The following is a 20,583-nucleotide window of genomic DNA, read 5'->3' on the forward strand; positions in this document are numbered from 1 at the left end:
AGCTCTCGGGACAGCCCCAGCAGGAGCTTTCCCAGCGTAAATACTGACCCTGCGTTTTGATAATCATCGTGTTAACATATACAGTACACAACATAAATGGTAACACCACCAAAAAAAAGAAAATCTTTATTTCAACTGTTTTAGTAGAGCGCAGATAATGCGCAAACCACTACGGTTGGAAGACAAAGCAAATGCTGTAAAAAACCCCACAACCCTATGCAAACCTTTTTAGGATTCAGATGAGGATCGTTCCACTCGGCTTAGGGGCAAAGCATTTAAATAAAAAAATGTATTTTTTTCACACTGAGATTTTAATCCTGGATTAATTATTTTAGACGTTTTCCATATTAATTACAGCAGTATTGCTTCTTTCTTAAGTTCTTTATCTACTTTCTTTGAGTAAAGCTATTTAATACTGGAGATTGTGGAAAACATTTGTTCATGATTATGCAGACATACAGTCAAACAAGACTGAAACAAGAGCAGCATGCAAAAATGTATTTAAGGACTATCATCCCAAAATGCTGCTAAAAGCTATTAACCAGTACGTGTTAATTGCCACAGCATTCATATTAATTTTCACTTCAGGCCCGACATTGTGGAATATTTCCCTTGATACATTTTAAACAAAGTTTAATTTAAGGAACTGCTTCTATCAACACTTATGAAAATTAACAGCCAAGCAATTAGCACTCATGAATTATCCCATCCCCCATGCTTTCTACAGCACCGTTTTTAAAACAGTTGCTACAAGAGAAATGGTTGGTTTTTAACCCGTTACCAAAATTAGCGCCAAGAAGCCTTGTAACACTGCCTGGAGGCACCATTCCTCCCAATGGGATTTTTAGCATCTGTCCACCCAAAAATCACGTTGACCCGTTTTTATTTAAATTATCTCCAATAGTCAAGTAAACCCACAAACCCCCATAAGGTCAGAAAACCAGACTCATTTTCATCTGGTAGTCCTGAAAGCAGAATAAAAGTGTCTTGAGCGAACCCCATCTGCAGGCAGGGAAGGGTTTTGGGCTCACGACTAAAGTTGATTCTAGAGCAGAACGATCCTTTCCTTGGGTTTTGATTGGGGTTTTCCAACTTTCTGCTTGGACTATTTTGCATATCTTTAGCATCTATTTTTGACTGTCCTGTCACACTTCTGTGTTTGCCACCATTCTTCTGGGCATGTAGGAGCAGCCGTTTGGTGGCAGGCACGTCAAAAACGGAATGGACATTTTAGTGATTCAAATTTCTTAAAGGTGGCGGAGGCTTGGCAGAAAAAAGGCTGCGGGCCGGCTTCACAGGGAGCGCTCAACTCGGGCCTTAGGAGTCACTGGCCACGGATTTCTTAAGCCTTCAATTAATTTTCTATGCAAATGACAACTGAAGTAATTATGAATACAGGCTTCTTTTCACGCAATGCTCTTAGCAAGAGTTTTCAAGATTAAGCAAGCCGAACACGCTAAGTGATTTACAAACCACACAGCAGATACAGGGGTTAGGTTTACTTTAGCTATTTTAAGGAAAAACTTGAGGATACAGCCAAGAGTAGTTACTGTGTGTGTCTTTAGTCAGGAGCTGAAGTGTCACGACAACGAGAAAGTCACAGGTCCGTCCTGTAGCCGCGGGGCAAGAGCCACCTGAGCTCTGGAGCGGACTAGAATGCTTCCATTGGAGCTGCCTTTCACAAGCCATATTCTCTACTGGTTTGATAATTAATGAACTGATCAGAACAAGAAGAAATCAGAGCACTTTAAAATTTTATTATTTCATAAAATTGCAGAAGTGGTTATGAAAGAGACACTAAAACTGGCAGAAAACACCTGCAAGACATAAGCATTTTAATACATTTGCTTGGTTGATATTATGGCATGCAATGGTTTCTTATTTTTAACTGATTAGTTTAAACCAATCCATCAAATGGAGAGAGGGGCGGGCAGGACCCTGAAGTGAAGGGGTTTGCTTTATTTCAGGTCAGTTGGCTGAATCGGTGGCAGTTAAAGCCCTGGAGGAAGCGCTGAAGATGAACAAAGAGCTTTTCCTCCTGCCTGGCCAGTGAACCACAAAACTGTTACTCAGCAAGCTGAAAATCTGCGCTACAGAACTCAAATACATATACAAACCAAAGGCCTGGTTATAATCTTAAAGATTTCAGAGCCACTGTGATCCCTTGAGTAAATACATAATTAAGTAGGGGTTTTTTAAGACATGTTTAATTAGGCCCCAGCCCCTCCTCATCCCCCTGCCTCTCCCCAGTTACGTACCACTTCCCCAAGAGATATGTGGCTCTGTTAATTATGTAAATAAGTCATGCACTATTCCCTGAAAGAATCATATTTATGTGAAAAATGCGGCTCATCTATTACCAATAAAAATAAATGAGACCTACGATATTTCACTAAAAATAATTTTAAAAAGCTAGATGGTTTTCGATTTCACATTACTGTCTGAAAATAAAACAAAACTGAAGTAAAATAAGTCATTACTGAACAATGACGTTTCTTTATCTCAGATGGTTAAGTAGGTTTTTAAAAATAGACAATACACACAGAACTACAGAAAATAAATTTTATAACCATATTATTGACAAACTTACAAGAGTAATACAAACAGTGCTATTAAAATTAACAAAATGCCAATTCAGTTATTTTGGGGAGTTAAAAAGGTGTTCTGATCATACCCTGTAGTCACCATTGAGTAACACTGAGGTGTTTCATTAATATTTCAAACTATTACGTATGGCACGATTTCCTTCAAATGGACCAAACACATGCTAAATGCATCACACTTTTAAATACGAAAATCAAGATGCTCATTACAGTCAACTCTAATCCTTACTAATACAGTAAAATATAGTTCAGATTATCCAAGTAGAAAGGAAACATGCTTAAGGTCCTCAAGTTTCTGAGAAAAAAATCTAGCAGGTCACCCAAATTAAAGCAACGAGACTGGGACACCACTGAATCACAAGAAACTTCTCTTGATAAAGAAGTATTTATTTTATATTTAACTTCCTCTGTGCTTGACTGTACATTTAAATGTTTGTCAAACTGAAACTTCATGACATAGGAACAGCAAGCTTTGAGTTTAGAAAAAAGGCACCGGAGTGTTGTCAGCATTGAAGAACTGTTGCCATCTATTACTGAGGCCAGAAACTTTGAAAAACTGCATTAGCACTAATTACTACATACTAGTAAGTAAAAATAACAATAGACACAGCTTTTGTTACGTGGATCTTCATAGTTTAAAAAGTACAATTTCACAAATATTCTGAATACTTCCAGATATGCTAGTGGAATTACATCTGACTTTCCACTTTAAGAATACTTAACAGAATAGGAAATTCTTCCATCAAAATGGTAATGAAGCTCAAACTTCATACTCCCACAGGAGACTCTACAAATCCAGCAGAAAACAGATCCGTGCAGTATTTATAATTGTTTTGGAACAATATGACACCGATCTATCACACCAATGTTTATATTTCAGTTTCTAGAGTTTATGATAGAGGAAAATATTTGACAATACAGAGTAACTAAACTGCACACGAGGAAAGACAGTTGGTGACAATATCAAACGCAAGCTCTTGAAATGAATGTGTTCAAGGAAGGGACCTGACTTCCCAGGTTTGTAGCGAACCTCGCCCATGTACTCACACACAACTACAGCGCTTCGTCCTTTCTGTGCCCCAAATACTGACCTACCGATGCTTCAGTTTTCCACCCTCAAAACAAACAGTGGCTTTTCCCACACTCAGTGGAGCATTTTGAGGATAAAACCAGTATAAATCATAGAATATTTAGCAAGTGCTGTGAAGTGGCTAGACAGAATAGATTTTTTTAAATGCTAATTAACCATTTATACAAAGGCTCTCACCATCAACTGCAGAGAGATGTCCTAGGACTGTGCCACACTAAATGCTTTCCTAACTAACCTGCTGGAGAAGAAAACAGCCAGGTAAGGCAGGCCCAAAGGTAAGGCAGGCCCAAAGGTAAGGCAGGCCCAAAGGTAAGGCAGGCCCAAAGGTAAGGCAGGCCCAAAGGTAAGGCAGGCCCAAAGGTAAGGCAGGCCCAAAGGTAAGGCAGGCCCAAAGGTAAGGCAGGCCCAAAGGTAAGGCAGGCCCAAAGGTAAGGCAGGCCCAAAGGTAAGGCAGGCCCAAAGGTAAGGCAGGCCCAAAGGTAAGGCAGGCCCAAAGGTAAGGCAGGCCCAAAGGTAAGGCAGGCCCAAAGGTAAGGCAGGCCCAAAGGTAAGGCAGGCCCAAAGGTAAGGCAGGCCCAAAGGTAAGGCAGGCCCAAAGGTAAGGCAGGCCCAAAGGTAAGGCAGGCCCAAAGGTAAGGCAGGCCCAAAGGTAAGGCAGGCCCAAAGGTAAGGCAGGCCCAAAGGTAAGGCAGGCCCAAAGGTAAGGCAGGCCCAAAGGTAAGGCAGGCCCAAAGGTAAGGCAGGCCCAAAGGTAAGGCAGGCCCAAAGGTAAGGCAGGCCCAAAGGTAAGGCAGGCCTAAAGGTAAGGCAGGCCTAAAGGTAAGGCAGGCCTAAAGGTAAGGCAGGCCTAAAGGTAAGGCAGGCCCAAAGGTAAGGCATACTTTTGTGCTGAAAACAAGAACAATAGTTCTACAGAACCTGGCACCATTGTATTTAACACTAAGAGAAGCACGTTTCTATGAACCACTATAAATAACTGCTGGCCTACTATAAGGACTGACCGAAGCCTGAACCAGTAGCTGCTCCCGGGAGCCGCCCAAGGCCCATCCCTTTCAGGCCTGGGCCCACCTGGAGAGGAGAGAAAAGCATCTTACCTTGCCGTCGAATTTTGAGTACTCATTGAAGGGGTTGTTGAGCTGCAAGGGACACTGCTCCAGCCGCACGGACAGGATCGACGGCTTCCCAGAACACGGAGACTTAACTCGGAAATTCTTTTTTTCAAAGAGCGAACTCAGCTCCTCTGCTGTAGGTCAGAAAAGAGATTGGAGCAGTTGAACTAGGAGATGTACAGAGGCTACTGTTCACCACAGAAAGATAACATTATAAGAGTGAGACCAAAATCAAATATATACACCAACAAACGGTTTAGCAGGGCAGATTCTACCACCACTCCTTCACAGACCACTGCGATGAAGCCATAAGAACTCTGAAGGATGCTACTGTTCAGGCTGAGGAAAAGATGAATTCTTCCCATACAGAGAATGGAACCAATCACTACATGATCCACTTGACTCAAGATAAAAATCAAGATTCAAAGAAAGACCATTTCTGGTCTTTCTGCTTGCCTGCCTTTTACTAAACAAACAGCAAATGCCATGCAAAAGAGCTGCTGACGCATCTACAGGAAGCATTTCAAACTGAGCTTGTAACATGTGATATTATGCTGTATTACAGGACAATATTACACTACTCCACTACTATATTATAACATTGTTATGCTGTCAGCACTAGGCTTGGGACTACACCTGATCCAAAAGAATAATTTCTTTGCATTTTACTTCTCATGGCAGACTGGTTATGGTCTCCTCTCAAAAAACTGTCAAACCTGAAAACACCATTCCGGAGAAACAGTCTGGATAACAATAAAAAAAAAAAAAAAATAAAAGCTTTCCAAAAACAAAGGTGATAAGAGTCAGTGAGTACTTTGTGTGGTCTGTGAAGGCTCATAAAAGCCTCCATCAAGCAGCTCTTTTATATAAGAGACTGCATAGCTGAATTTCCAGCGACAGTTTAACTCAACATTTACAGGCATACTTAAAAAAAACCCTAAAAATTAGGGTTTCTTATGTTATAAGGACACTACAAAATCAGGACAGAGCCTGGGGTGTTTTAGCATATTAGTACCACTGGGTCTCATCTGCAGGAAACTGTGAGTGAATCTGGCCGAGTTTGTGCACATCTGCTCGAGGAGCCGCGGAGCCCCCGACTCCATCAATCAGCGCCGGCCCCGCTGCTCCGCTCCTGCGCAGCCCAGGCTCGCGGGGCTTCCCGGGCGGGAACCGCTCCTCGCACAGCGACTCGGGGCTCGGGCTGCGGGGAGCGGCTTCGTTTCTTCAAATGCAAAATTAAAACGTAGCAAATTATAACTAGTTGAAAGCTCGGTTTATTTTTATCAGCAGATTGCCTGCAAATTCAGACAGTTGGAAAAAGTGCTAAATACTGGCACAAAGAGACACCCAGCAGTCTTGTGAGAGGCTGCGATTAACCAAAAAAGCTTGATTAAATCCTTTTTAAATGTGAAACTTAAATTCCATTAGGTATTCTGTTTTGTGTAACAAGCTTATCTCTGTTTTTTAAAAAAAATCTCAGTTATAATTATGCTAGAGTATTACCCTTAACTGGTATTTCTGGGCATTTGGAACGTACTCTGCACCTTGGAATTCAATATAATGGTTTTATTGGTTCAAGTGGAAAAGCAAATCTTTTATCCTCGAGTTTTACCTCTAGGGAAATGTTATGATGATTTGTTTATGGTTTCCTTTGTTGGGATGCACAAAAAGAGGATCTCAAGAATTCTTCTGTGACATCTGTTTTGCTTGGAGTTTTGTAGAGCTTTTAGTCAAGTCAAATATCTCACATGACTGAAGACTTCAAATAATAGTATATTCTATAAGACTGTAAATTCAGCTGGCTGAGAGAGCTTTCCTTTTCCAGAAAACTTCATAATTTCAAAAAATTCAACTCATTTAGGCAGAGGAACCCAAAACCTTCTAAAGATTTGTGCAAAAAGCTAGAAGAAGGTAGATCTTCCACTGAGCATTTTGGCAAATAATTCCTAGTAGACTCAAGCTGTGAGAATTCCAACTAAAAACATTGAAAAAAAATTAAATTCTCAAATTTCAGGGAAAAAATCTCATATTTTTACATTAAACTAGCTTTAATTGCATGATTTTTAATTCTTAAGTAAAGGCCAAGTTTTGCCTTCAGTCTGTGTTTTATGCTTTTTTCACCTTCCGTGGTTTTGTTAGCTGTATGAGCTATTCTATATGGGCTGAACGCAAGGCTTCTGAAAGATTCCCTCGATATATTGTTAAGTTACATTTTATATGCTCTGAAATGAAAGATGTAAACACAATACTTGCAATTCCGTGTACAGAAAGTAGTATATAGTTAAGGGTAAAGAAGAAAAAGAGAATTGCATCATCACTGGTCAAACGCTATAAAATATTGAGTAGAGAGCTGGAGGTTATGGTAGATTAAACTTTAAAACCTCCAACTCTGCTTACAGAAGTAGAAAGGCCAAACCGTTTGAGAAGGTGTTAAGAGAGGTATCGGCCAGCGCTGAGGATCAGCGCAGCGCTGCTGCTGTGGGAGCAGCTCTGCCCTCCTCCAAACAGACACTAGAGAGCTGGAGAAGGTCCTGCAGTGACAGCCAGGAAGACACAGGATTTAGGCAAAAAAAGGAGGGGTTACGGAGGGACCTCATTAAGATATACACAAGTTTTGAAAGAAGTAGGCATGACGGACCACACAAAGGCTTGAGTGTGTGTCAGATAAAGAGGAATAGTGGCTGGAGCTATAAAATAAGAGAACTGAGACAGATTTTTCATTTCATATATTACAATTTAAACTATGTAGAACATCCAGTAAGAAATACTTAACTATGTAATTAAAACAAAAAGAATGGCATATTTTTGGAGGAGTTGGTGACACTAGTTTTTCCAATGAAAGTCTAGATAAGCTAAGGCAGCATTTATTATGCTTTCATTTAAACAGATCATCTATACACACTATTTCTTAAGATATTCCCCTTATCTAGAAAAGTAACCACAAAAATATTCTATGGAAGTAACCTCTACGAGATTCTTCTTCACACCCAGTCCCGCAAACGCTGCTGGGAACAGCCAGGAAGGCAGAACTACCCGAGACGTGATCCTGCGTGGAACACGGCGCTGGGCCACGGCCTGCGGACACAGCCCGTCCCGCCCCCCATAACGCCCCCACCCCCCCAGCTATGCCCCCATAACGCCCCCCCCCCCCCAGCTATGCCCCCATAACGCCCCCACCCCCCAGCTATGCCCCCATAACGCCCCCCCCCCCCCAGCTATGCCCCCATAACGCCCCCACCCCCCCAGCTATGCCCCCATAACGCCCCCCCCCCCCCCAGCTATGCCCCCATAACGCCCCCCCCCCCCCCAGCTATGCCCCCATAACGCCCCCACACCCCCGGGCCAGCGGGGGCGCAGAGCAGGTGCTGGGGGTGACCCAGGCCTGGGCACCCCCACCCCAGGACACCCGGCACTGGGGCACGACAGGCAAATACAATAATTAGTATTTCCCGCGTGCTTTCAAAGCTTATGTAACAATTACAAACTAAACACTGTAACCATCAAAAGCAGAAATAAAACCAGCAGGAAAATAGAAAGTCTTGCCTTTTTACCTGAGTAAGAAGTGTTTCTGTCTTTCCACTGAACATTTTTGCATTTTATTTGATTTTGTCTCTCTTTCCGCAGACGTTCTAGTCTCTGAGCTTGAAAAGAAATATTATAACTATAAGTTTGTCAATGAAAGTTTACTGTAAACAAAGACATAATTAACTACCTTTCTATGAATAAAGATGTTTTATACTGCATATGTAGGGGAAACAGTCATAAAATTTTAAAGGTGGCACCCCTGAAAAGCAAATACCAACAAAAACATGAAAATGTTCTTGATTTATAATTGAAATTAGAGGATATAAAACATTAATAGAGATCATAAAGATAGTATTAACATGGAAGAGAATAATAAAATGTGAAAACTTCTGTGATTAATATGACATTTCATTATATAAATCATTAATAACGGTCTTAAAGGAATTTTAATGCACAAATGAACTGAAGTGAATATTACATTACAGGAATAAAATTACTGTTATGAATTACTCTACCCGTTTCAAAAATTAAAGATAAATGAACTCAGACTAGACTATTAAAGTTTTAAATATAAAATCCTTTATCTAAAAATCATGAAAATTATAAAATGTCAAAGCTATATAAATTAGCATAGCTTTTTCTTCAGTGTGCTGAAACAGTTTATAGGTAGTAAAATAAATGATTTGTATCTTCACAACATTAGTCAAATCCTAAAATGAATATAATATTTCTTTACATATATTTTGACTCCATCTTCAAAACACTGTTTGAAAAAAGTCTCCACTAACACCCAGAACTTGTGGAGCAGGACCAGCTGGTCCCGGAGCGAGATGTCCCTTGGGAGAGGCCGGTGGAACCGGGAGCCACCGGCACACCGGGGCTGCCAGGGGACCCTCCAAGAGCCAGGACAGGACCGGACAGCGGGACTGACGCCGCTGGTCACCCAGGGGAACCGTTTGCTGGATATATTAGCAGCTTTGATGTATCGAGATCGTTCATTAACTCAAATGGGTTTGTAGAAGAGATTCTAAAATGCTAAATTACTCTGACAATTTTTAGATACAATTTGATTTCCCTGAGCCATCTCACCAACTAAAAAAAGGTTAATAAATATTTTCTATCCCCCGCTCTTATTATCCTTTTACATTTAGTCTTTGAACTGAATTGTGGACACAAAAGTGATTTTTTTTGCCCCCATAAAAACTCTCAACCTGGGAAGTGATGAAAATAAGTTTAACAGCTGTACCAAGCAACTGAAGGTACAAACACAACCAGGGACTTCGAAGCCTATTTCCCATTTAAGTCAACATGAGGTTAGTGCCTAAATACCTCTATGTATCTTACTCTTAATGAAATGAGAGCAGATGTACCCCTACTTATAAGTTTAGATATTAGGTAAAATACCATTGTTGTGTAAATAAAGGAAAAAAGGTAGTACAGAAGTAAGAAAAATGTTTTTATCCTATCTGATATTTTCACCCCTTGTCAAAACGAATGTACTAAAGCGCAGTCATCACCTTCACTAACTTCATCCTATTCTTCTATCTACAGTCGATCGCAAATGATCATTTGCTGTGGGACCGCACTACAGCAACTCCAAATTAGATGGAATTATCAGTACCTATTAGCAGTCTGAATTATTTAAGGTTCATTCTCACAAGCAGCATGCCAGTTTGAAAGCTCAGTGTAAAAAATGTCACTGACCAAATGTAGTTCTTGTTTCATTACCCATGGGCAATAGATGAGCCCTTGTTTCCAGCCAGGCGCACGGAGGATCGGCTGCTCTCCCATGCCCCAACCCCTGGCACGGACCTGGCTCCCCCCGGCACTGGGCACCCCCCGGCTGCCGCCCACTGGGGACAGGGGCCCAGAGCCACCCACGGCCACCCGGGCCCTGGAGCCGGGGAGAACCGCGGGCAGCCCCGCTCAGCGCCACCCGCAACGCTCCGACACGTCCTGCCCAGACGGACGGGAGAGCTTTGACATCAGAACGCACGTAAAATTCACCTCCAAATGTGCATACCCACACTAGAGCCAACCTGAGCTCTAGGTGGTGTTATAATACCTCCGGAAATAATTTGAAAAACATATACTGCAACACGGAAAAGAGATCAGTATTGGCCACCCCGCACCAACCTTTTCATCTATATTTGATATCACAGAACTTTTGTTCATAGCATTCCTCGGGTATTAGTAGAAGGCTGAATATCCCTCATATGAAACAACAAACGGGACAGTTTTCTTCCAGGCAAGACAAGCTGAGCGAGTTTTGAAAAGGTGTATATCTTTAACTTTCTAATTTGGTAACAACTCCCAGCTCAAGGGTTTTCTCAGAAATAAAACTTCAGAAGACAAAATACAGACAAATCATTCACTTCATTGGCTCACATCAAACTTCATTCCTCTCTTTTATAACAAATAGATTTGATGCCTCACTAAGTAGATTTTTCTCAGAAAATAACTAACCTGTTCAAAAGTGAACACCCCTCCAGACATTAACAATAGAAATATCAAAGACTGCTCATGTACTTTGGATTTAGACTTGATGTCTTTACAATTTCTTTTTTTTTATAGATATAAAACTGACTACCTCAATGTTCCTCTGTACAGGAATAACTAAAACAGCAATTAAAACTCAGCTGACAGCACACTCAAGTAACTGAATCATTCCGTGTCCTTTTATAAAAAGGGTCTCGACATTGCAAAAGGAAGTTTGACAGATACATAGTCATGCTCCGATCTGTCCGTGCAAGCCAGACTAACAGGAGCAGAATTGCAAAGGTGAATGTTACCCTGGCTGCAAACATCCCTTACCCGTGTTTGATCGTCTTCTGATTCCGAAGTCCCAGCTTGAGGTAATATCGACTGATTGGGAATATACGTAGCCCTGAGTCTCCCCGTTGCTCCCCTGTGTTTCTGAACCACTGTCCCCATATGCTGATGAGGGATTAAACTTCTCCAGGTCGACATCGTGATCTATCAGGACCATTTCACACATCCCCGTGTCATCACTGGTCACGTGTGACTGCCGAATATGAGCAAGTATAATTGTTGGGTTGTCCAGGAAAGCCATGCTGTCCACAAGGCTACCACTTCACTATACTATCTTCTCGTCATCTTGCTTCATGGACACATGGACCTAGAAATGCAATGTACACAGCATTTTAGGGAAAAAAACCCCCAACCAACCAACCAACCCAAAACCCACCCAAACAAAAAAACCCACAAACAAAACAACCCAAAAAACCCCACAAAAGCCACACCAAAACAACCCAAAGCCCTGATCCAAGAAGGTTTGTATTTTGCATCCACAAAACCTGACTCTGTTTCGTACAGTGAATTCTTTTAATTCTGCTTCAGTTTACTTCAGTTACACCGCCTGCTGAGATCTACTTGAAGAGCAGTGGTTTTGGAGGATGGTTTGAAACCTGAATCCCACGGCAACAGAACACAACAGACACCCACTGGCAGGTCCCATTACTCTACAACAAATGGTTGCTATAATACAAAACAGTCTAAGTTCCACATATATAAGGATGGAGAGAAAATACACACAAGAAAAGTCTGTCCATTCAAATTAATAAATTTACAAAACCAGATAGGGTTTCAAATTTCTTTTCGCCCATCATAATAGTGTGTTACTGTTTTTCTTTTGCCTCTACAAACCAACTCTTGGATTATTTCACTATAGACCTTCAGGTTTTGCATTTCCAAGAAAACTTTAAACATAAAGAGATTAGCATCTCAGGGCACAACACTGAACATCTGCTGCTGCTGCATGGCCCTTCATATAGGGAAACTCCTGTAATGCAGAAAAAGCTGCAGGATTGTACAGCACACACCTGAATTCCCAAGCACTTTAACAACAGTAACTGCCACTTACCTAAAATACTTCATCCAGAGTACTCAAGTGGCCATACAAAACAAAGTAGAGGGCAAAAAAGGAAAATAAAGAAAAGAGAAACCCCAGTACCCAAACCACAGCCAGACCGTTACACTGTGTTCCTGCAGGTACCTCCAGCCCTGTGAAGCCCGTTCAAGTCCGGGCCGCCCTGCAAGGAGCAGCTCCCCGCTCAGACTGGAGCCACCTCCCAAAGGCCGGCAGATGTGAGCTGAGCGGGATCACAAGTGACCTGCTGAAAAGAACCCGAAAAGAACCCAAAAATGACTCCTGTTCAGGCTGCCGAGGCAGCCAGCGAGCAGCTGCCGTAACCGCCTGGCAAGCACTGGTGGACGTGGAGATGCAGACACCACTGAGTACGACGTACGGATACTCGAAAAAGTGCACTGAGAATGTTCTTTACATTTAATTATTTACACACTGCTTATTAGAAAAGGCCAAGCTTACCTGCAAGCAGTAAGAACTTGTTTAAATAAGCAACCGCCTCAGGCTTCTGAAAGGTCTGCAAACTCCCAATCAAAAATTACTGCTGCCCCATCAATGTGTCATATAAATGCTGGCATGTTAATTGTGTATTTATAAGATTGTTAATGGTTAGTTAATTTACCTCCCACACTATTATTGTACTTGAAATGATTTAATGTCTGCTAAGGGAGTTAACAACATGTAACAGCAGATGCGAGAATTTTACCTTTATACTCTGCACCCCGACTTCACACTATTAACAGTCCCCGTGCTAAATTACCCGAGCTTCTTTACAATTTCACGAAGGCAATCACTTTTCCCATAAACAGGAACAGTGAAGAAGTGCTAGAAATTCTATTTCAAACTCTGAAGTTCAATGCAAATGCATTTTTCCTTCCTCTTCAGAATTTAAAAAATAATAAATTAAAACTAATTTCTCAATAATTAATATCAATTGGAAATTCTATGAACAGTTAATACTTCTAAAAAAATAAAATCAGAAAAAAAGTTCAGATCCCAAAATTCAGTTCAGATTTTTATGCCGTACGTTAGCGGTTGCTACCTACACAATTATAACTGGTTCCTCCTTTTGAAAGAGGCAAAACGCAATTAGACGGCTGAGGAGCAATGACATCCAACGAAGTAAAGGAATTCAGAGAAGTCCGGTTTTGCCGACCTCTACGTGAACACCTTTAAGCCTCCATGTCGCCAGTTCCAGTGCCATTACGGATACCAAATGAATTTCCAGATTTGCCAGCGTGGCGCCTCCTCATACCCACACACCATGAGCAGCTGCATTTAACGAATTCAGGGACTGTCTGAGCATCAACAACTTATACATTCTCCAATCATAAACAAAAAATAAATGTTCTTTTAATACTTGCACTGTACAAATTTTATTCTACTTTGAACAAAATGCTTTGCAGACAGCTGTCAAGCACACTATGTGAACACTAAAAATGAGAAGAGCGATGTGAAGCCTACACAACCCGAACAGTATTTACCTAGAGGGTGGTGATACCACGATACACGCTTATCGGCAGACACCTTCCACAACTCCGCACACAGGTGGATGAGCCCAATCAGCCCCTCTCTTTCTTCTTGACCATTATTATTCACCTGTTGTACTTTCTGCCTCTGACCCAACCAACCTCCCGGCATGGCCGCCCCTGTCCCCTCTGGTGTCCCCGGTGTCCCCTCCTGTGTCCCCAGCCCTGGGCAGCACAGCCCCTGCTGCTCCCATTGCTCAGAACAGCCCCGAGCTCACCCTGCCTGTGCGGGGGCTCCCCCGCAGCCCCCGCCAGCAGCTGCAGCCTGCCTGCCATTGTTATCACACGGATTCCTCTCCAGGAACCCGCTGCTGTATTTATGGCCTCCATAGACTTTCACAGCAAGCGAAGCAAGGCTGTTATGCAGATCACCCTCATTCATAATGCGGCGTACGATAAGTAATGCAGAACCTTCTAACAAATTATTCAGCTCCCAGTAGGTGACACAGAGGTCTTGAGAGGATGTGTAGCTATACAGGATATACCTTAAACACACAGGTGAACACAACTGAATTGGAGGAGGCAACTTCATCACCACCACAGCATATTAAGTGTTCTTGTGGCCCTTCCACTTGCCTGATGTGCTGTATCTATTTAAAAAAAAAGGGAGATTTTCTCACTTTCCTCCTTCCCCACCAAAAACCCCATACACATCCCCAAACCCAGTCCAATTTATATTCGCATGTTACCCTACATCAAGTGCCAACGAGATATCAAAGCAAGTGTGAGCAAAAGGCGAGCCGAACACGCAGCTCTTAGGACACCACCCTCCCTGTCCATCCGCTCCAGCGGTGACGTGCAGCATACTTCAAAATTTATTATTCAGCTTATTTGAAATAATTTCACAGTTAACTCCTGTCTGCAATTGCAAAAGAATGGTTCTGGTTATCTACATTTGCAGCAGTACAAATAATCAAAACCCTTGAATGCCAGACAGACTCCTGCGCAGGGAGGATAAAGGAAAGTGAACCACAACATATGAATGTTCGAGTTTATGTTTCAAGAAAAGCTCAAGTGCATTTAAGAATGAATACTTATCTAGAGAAGCTGTCACTCATGCTTTGGGTCCTATCATTAAAAAGAAAAGAATCATTTGAAGTAATTTAAAAGTGCGCCCTTCGCAAGTGAAACTGGAATTTGGAAGTTATTATGAGAAAACATTAAATTACACAACTGCCAACAAATTATTTGTTAGTGTTCAAACCTGTAAATCAATCTGGCCTTAGCTACCTACTTCTGTGTTTACGAACTGCTTGGAATGTGGCTATATTTTTGTTGGCATACTAATCAGGATGCAAATGATATGAATTCCAATATTTTAATTATTGAGCTTTAGGGAAGGAGAGAGAGAATATTGGAGTACGTATGGAAAGCGTACACTCTCCTCTGTTTCCTGACCTTGTCAAATCCTCATTTAACTGTGAACAAGTAGATTCTCAGCTAACCTGAGCTATCTGCATCAAGATTTTAAGCAAATAAATAAGTATAAAAAAATGCAGAGATTATAAATTAGGGCAGACAAATCTGTATCTAGACTCATGCCTGCAAAGAGCATTCTATCAATATAGTGAAATGCTAATCTCCTAATTAACAACCTAATTAGGTAATTATGGCTTTGCAGAGGGATGCCTAAATGAAATATGACAACATGGTCACCTCTTTATATGGCACCTGTGGGCCTTTTCAGCTGTCACCGCAGAGAGTGCAATATCAATTTGAACAGATGACAAAGTGTTGTCATTTTTCATTCTGATATCGTACTGAACGGTTTGGATAGAAGCGGTTTAGAGAAGCGGCATTTTGCCTGGGTTTTACCTAATCTAAATACGTGCAAACACTTTGCTTAATTTTTAATGTCTGCAATTATGCTTATTTTTTCCGACTGGCCAGCAAGCACTGCTACCACACGCATTCCATCGGCAACGTCATCTCACACTGACCCCCACACTGCAGTCCCTGTCATCCCATCTCACAGCATGTGCTCGTGACAATTTACTACCCAGAAAAAATACGAGTATCTGAGTTCATTTTTAAGGCTTAACCGCTGATTTTAAAATAACATAACAAACCCAGAGTACCTTTCAAATAACACACTGCCATTCCTGTTTTATTTTTATTCCTGATGAACACATTTCTCCAGAAACAGGTAAGAGTCGCTGCCTGTGAGCGGGTGAAGGCGACCGTGCTTGGGCTGCACAGGGAGCCGGAAAGGACCTTTCCACAGTGGCGCTGCACGTTACACGGAACCACGACTTTTCATTCATATGCCTAAAATGCTTTAAAGACACTTTGCTAAGCTTTAACATTCCTAAGATGAACAAATAAAATACCCACTTGCAAACAAGAGGATAAAAACATAGGCTCAGACTGCTCAAATACGAGACTAGAACTCCTAGGTTGGCTCTTCTCATTGTGGTATTCAAGAGCTTAAAAAAACACCATAAATTTTAAAACCACCTAAACAAACTTCGATCTTTAAAAAACCAACACAATTGTCTGTATAATACTGAGAGTGATGCCGTGCTGTTTGGATTTTCCTGAGCAAGACCCTCAACTATGTCTACACTGCAATTAGCAAGTGAGCATGGACATCGTTCATAAATTGCCGGTATTTCACTCATACAGCTGCTTTGTAACACCTCAGCAGATACACACAATTAATATTCAAATGCATCCTGGGGTCTTTGTCAGAGGTCCTGCCTAACAGAACAGCCCTCACTTGGTCACTTCTGACAAACACAGAACTGCTGTCAGCAAAGGCTAGGACAGCGAGCTCAGGGCAAGGCACGTCGCCAAGAGGAGGCAGCACCACACCCACGACCCCCACAATCCCCACGACAAAACGTTTGCAGCACCGACTCCCCTGCGGCAGCAGTTGGGGTGTTCCCAGGGCCAGTGCTGCTGTGCTTCCGCTTCCACAGCCCAGAGCTCCCAGCCCGGCCCCTCCTGCGCTTCATAGGGCAGGATGCAGAAAGCCTGAGCTCGCCCTCCCCGTCCCCAGCGAGGCCGTCGCCAAAGCCAAGTGTCCCACAGAGCTACCACACGGGCATCCTGCTGCTCCCGCATGGGGCTGTGCAATTTTATTCTGTCTATTTGCTGTCCCATTTGTTAATATAACTGACCTTTCCTCACACTCACAACTTAGGAGGGTTGGGAAGGTCTGTGCTACAGAATGCACACCACAGGATTGTTCTGCCAGGCTGCGGCACCTGCTGGGGCCTGTGCTGGTCAAAAGGGAAATTCAGGGAAGAGCTCAGATGTTAGACACCTTGGTTATTAGTTGCAACTGGGTGAAACAGTGAAACCAGAAACAGAAGATGAAAGGGTGTAATAAGCAAGACCTGAAACATGACTGAGAAAGGCATGTGCTAAATTGGTTCCAACTCACCGCTTAAGTTATTTCTGTACAAGTCTATATGGAGATGATGATCTCAATTTTTTTTATCTAACCCAAAAAAGTGTCCGTGAACAGGTCTGCTCCGAATTAGAAAAAAATAACAGAAGGACATCAATTCCCAACATTGCATCGACCTGGTGATCTGTGAAACCTCAAATCACGCAGAATATCACAGAATCACAGAACGTTAGGGATTGGAAGAGACCTCAAAAGATCATCTAGTCCAATCCCCCAATATACTCAGGAAATCCAAGTTTAGCTTTAGAATTTCTCATTTAGATGATCGTTAAACTTCCACTAACACTAAAATCAACTCTTGTTTCTCTTGGAAACTGTTTCTCGCTCCCTGCCCGACCTTCCTGCAGCAAGAACGCCAGTTGCCATCACCGCCCGGGCTGGCCACACACCCGGGCTGGCACCTCACGAACGCTCGGGCAGGGGAAGAACGCGGCCACGGGACACGGCGGTGACACGCGAGCCCCGAACAGAGCCCGGGTCACGGTGCAGCCCCCGGGTCACGGTGCAGCCCCGGAAGGCCCCGGCTGTCCGGCTGCTTCCCACGGGGCTCCAACGCTTCAGCCACACGTCCCGCTCACCCATTTTTCCCTCAGACTTCGCCACCCGCCCGGCCCCGCTGCCCGCGGCTGCTCCCGCCCCGGCCCAGGGAGGGCGGACCCGCAGCCCCGGGGAGCCCCGGCTCCCTCCGTGCTCAGGAACAGCTCCCCAGCGGGCTGACCACGGGCTTTTACGGGAAGCGATGAAGCAGGGGCTACAGCACGGAGCGCCGCTGCCTCTGCCAACCAGCGGGACGCCCCGCGGAGCCCCGGGGCCGCTGCCGGCCAGTCCGGGCAGACACTCCGCGGCCGGGCCCCGGACCGCCCCCTGCGAGACCCGCCGCAGGGCCGGGGCGAGGGCCCCGCACGCCTCCGCACTTACAGGCTTCGCCGCCGGGCCGCTGCGCGGGGCCTGGCCGGGCCGGCGCCGCCTCCTCCCGCCGGCGGGCCGGGGCGGCCGCTTCCGGGGCCGCAGGACGACGCGGAACCGGGAGCGCTGGGCCGCGCCGCGACCCGGAAGCACCGCTTCCGGAAGTGACGTTGTTGGCACGCCCATGCGCATGCGCACACGGGGGAGCGGCCGGCGCTGTCGGCGGGGGCGGGGCCCCGCTTCCGGCCCGCCCGCGGCCTGGGCGGCCGCTCGGGCCCTCCGGCGCGGCCTGCGCCGTCAGTTGGCGCCGCGCTCTGTCCAGCCGCGGGCCCGGGGCTGCGGAGCGAGGGGAGCGCCGTTCCCTCCCGCCGGGATGGGGTCTGACCGAGGGTCTCTGCAGTGGCGCGTTTGTACAAGTCACAGCGGTAACAAACCGGAATGAGCAGAAACAGTGACAGAAACTCCTCAGCCGCCCCTTGAGGCGTGGGGGACAGGCCTGCGGGGCGGCAGCTCCGGCACTGCACACACAGCACTGGGGTAACCCCGGTTTCTTTCCAAATGCACTAGATTTGTATTTATTTTGCGGTTTTACACCAAACCTTCCACACAGCACTCGGTACACAAATGCAAACAAAGGGAACTGCTAGAAAAGAGTCATTAACCACACCGGCTGCGCTTAAACCCGGGAGGAACGTCCGGCAGGGCTGCCCCAGTGCTCCCCGTCTGAGTGCCGTGCCGGTGGAGCGAGCGAGTGAGCCCGGCCATACCCACAGGCCCTTCACCTCGTGCCTCCACGTCCCAGGACGTTACCAGGTGCTGCCCAGACTCATTTTCCTTTGGTCCTCTGTTCATGGCTGATCAGCCATCTGCGTCAGCCTTTGTTGGACTGGCCTCTGCAACTCCTGTGGAAATAATGAGACAATACTGGTTAATGCCGTGGCAAACTGTGACCTTGCCACCTCTGAACAGCTGTACATGTCAACAAAACGTAACTTTTACCGAGGATGACAGAGGAGGTTGGTGAGGAGCATCGCACAGTGCACCAGGGGCACCTGAGGAGACGCGTGTTCAACGCTGTAACGAGCAGATAATGACGGCCGGCGGCAGCGGTGGAGCGAGGGCAGGAGCTGGAACTGCTCCAGCAAATGGCAGATCACAGCGATGTGAGGTCGTAACCAGGAGGCACCGCGGAGCACAGGGAGCCCTCCAGCAGCCCTCTCCTGCTGGAGTTACTTGACTCAGCCTGATAAACCAGTAGAAACAATAACCCAGAAGAGTTTTGCTGGTTTGGTGAGGTGAACTGGATCAGTGTGGGGTGAGCCAAGCACCAGAGCTGGCACAGGGATGCGCCGTCCCATTTGTATCAGTGCCAGGTGGCCACTGGAATGGGCCGTCTCCTCTGGGAAACTTTGCCCTCAGCAGACAAATGCAAACTGATCTCTGAAATAGACAAAATAATAATAATAAAAAAGATCTTTGGATTAGCATTCTTAATAAATTTGGATGACACTAGGAAGACAGTTGCTCCAACCAGAAAATGGCACAGTAATCAAGATGGAATATAATTAGAATTTGAATGAACATACTAATTGAGTGGCAGGACAGTAAAAGTTATGTCCACCCACAGTAATCCTCAACAGGTCAGTGTGACCCTGTGAGCCAGGTCAGGGTTCCCACTCAACAGGTGACACCCACGTTACGGTGCTGAGTGGAGGTCCCATGATGGTGATGCAGCCATGGTTGAATGAAGAGGCAGCCAGGAGAACCCAGAGCTGCAGTTCGGGCGCGTGGAGTCGGAGCTGTTGGGCACTGAGTGTCAGACCGGGAGATCTGAGCTTGGACGTGACTCCAACTGCAACTGCCCATCACAGGTAAAGTACATGCAACGCATTACATGTCATTGTAATTGCTCCTGTGGCTCTTTCTCACCACACTACAGGTGGTTTTCTGTTCCCTGAGAGGTCTCTGTAGCAACAGGTTTGTTACCACTCGAACACAGATCACAATTAACTTCCCCTCTGTATTTGTGTGGAGCAGGTGTTCTCCATAAGAACAATTCAGGGGTGGAGGGGTGGCAGTGATCTAAAGATAACCCCTTTACACAATGAAGTCTTAGTTATTCTTTAGATATATTTGTTTTTCTTGTCACATTTTTGGCAGTGTACACATAAGCAAACAGAGTTGAAATAAAACTCTGGCTGCCACGGCGGCGCCCTTCGCGGCACGGCTGCTGAGCCAGGGAACGGGCTCCTGCCCGGGACGGGGCTTGTCCGCGGGGACACGGCCACGCAGGCGGCACCGGACTGCCCGGCCCGGGGCCTCTCCGCCCCGCGGCCCCGCTTCGGCGCACGGCCGCAGCTCCGGCCCCGGGGCAGGGCCAGCCTCCCGCCGCAGCTCCGGCCCCGGGGCAGCACCAGCCTCCCGCCGCTCCCGGGGCTGCTCCAGCCCAGAGTCACCGGGGGTGCCGGGGCCGGCGCGGCGGCGCTGGGGAAAACGCGAGGCCTGAGCCCGGCGTTACCA

General features: G+C 45.2%; 2 protein-coding genes across 3 annotated transcripts in view; one reads left to right on the top strand and one right to left on the bottom strand.

Moving 5' to 3' along the window:
* Positions 1-18,207, bottom strand: part of MAPKAP1 (MAPK associated protein 1) — an 82,530-nt gene extending 64,323 nt beyond the window's left edge. For both annotated transcript variants that reach the window (XM_065648524.1, XM_065648523.1), the window contains exons 1-4: positions 18,076-18,207; positions 11,142-11,466; positions 8,354-8,443; positions 4,788-4,936 (exon numbers count right to left, since the gene is read on the bottom strand). In XM_065648524.1, the coding sequence (XP_065504596.1) occupies positions 4,788-4,936; positions 8,354-8,443; positions 11,142-11,400 (498 nt within the window). In that variant the 5' untranslated portion in view covers positions 11,401-11,466; positions 18,076-18,207. The remainder of the gene's footprint in view (positions 1-4,787; positions 4,937-8,353; positions 8,444-11,141; positions 11,467-18,075) is intronic.
* Positions 18,208-18,325: 118 nt separating this feature from the next.
* Positions 18,326-20,583, top strand: part of PBX3 (PBX homeobox 3) — a 111,678-nt gene continuing 109,420 nt past the window's right edge. Inside the window, exon 1 of the mRNA XM_065648362.1 lies at positions 18,326-19,934. Coding sequence (XP_065504434.1) covers positions 19,783-19,934 — 152 coding nt within the window. The 5' untranslated portion in view covers positions 18,326-19,782. The remainder of the gene's footprint in view (positions 19,935-20,583) is intronic.

This window comes from Caloenas nicobarica, chromosome 19 (assembly GCF_036013445.1).
Source record: "Caloenas nicobarica isolate bCalNic1 chromosome 19, bCalNic1.hap1, whole genome shotgun sequence".
In the NCBI taxonomy this organism is placed as follows: Eukaryota; Metazoa; Chordata; class Aves; order Columbiformes; family Columbidae; genus Caloenas; species Caloenas nicobarica.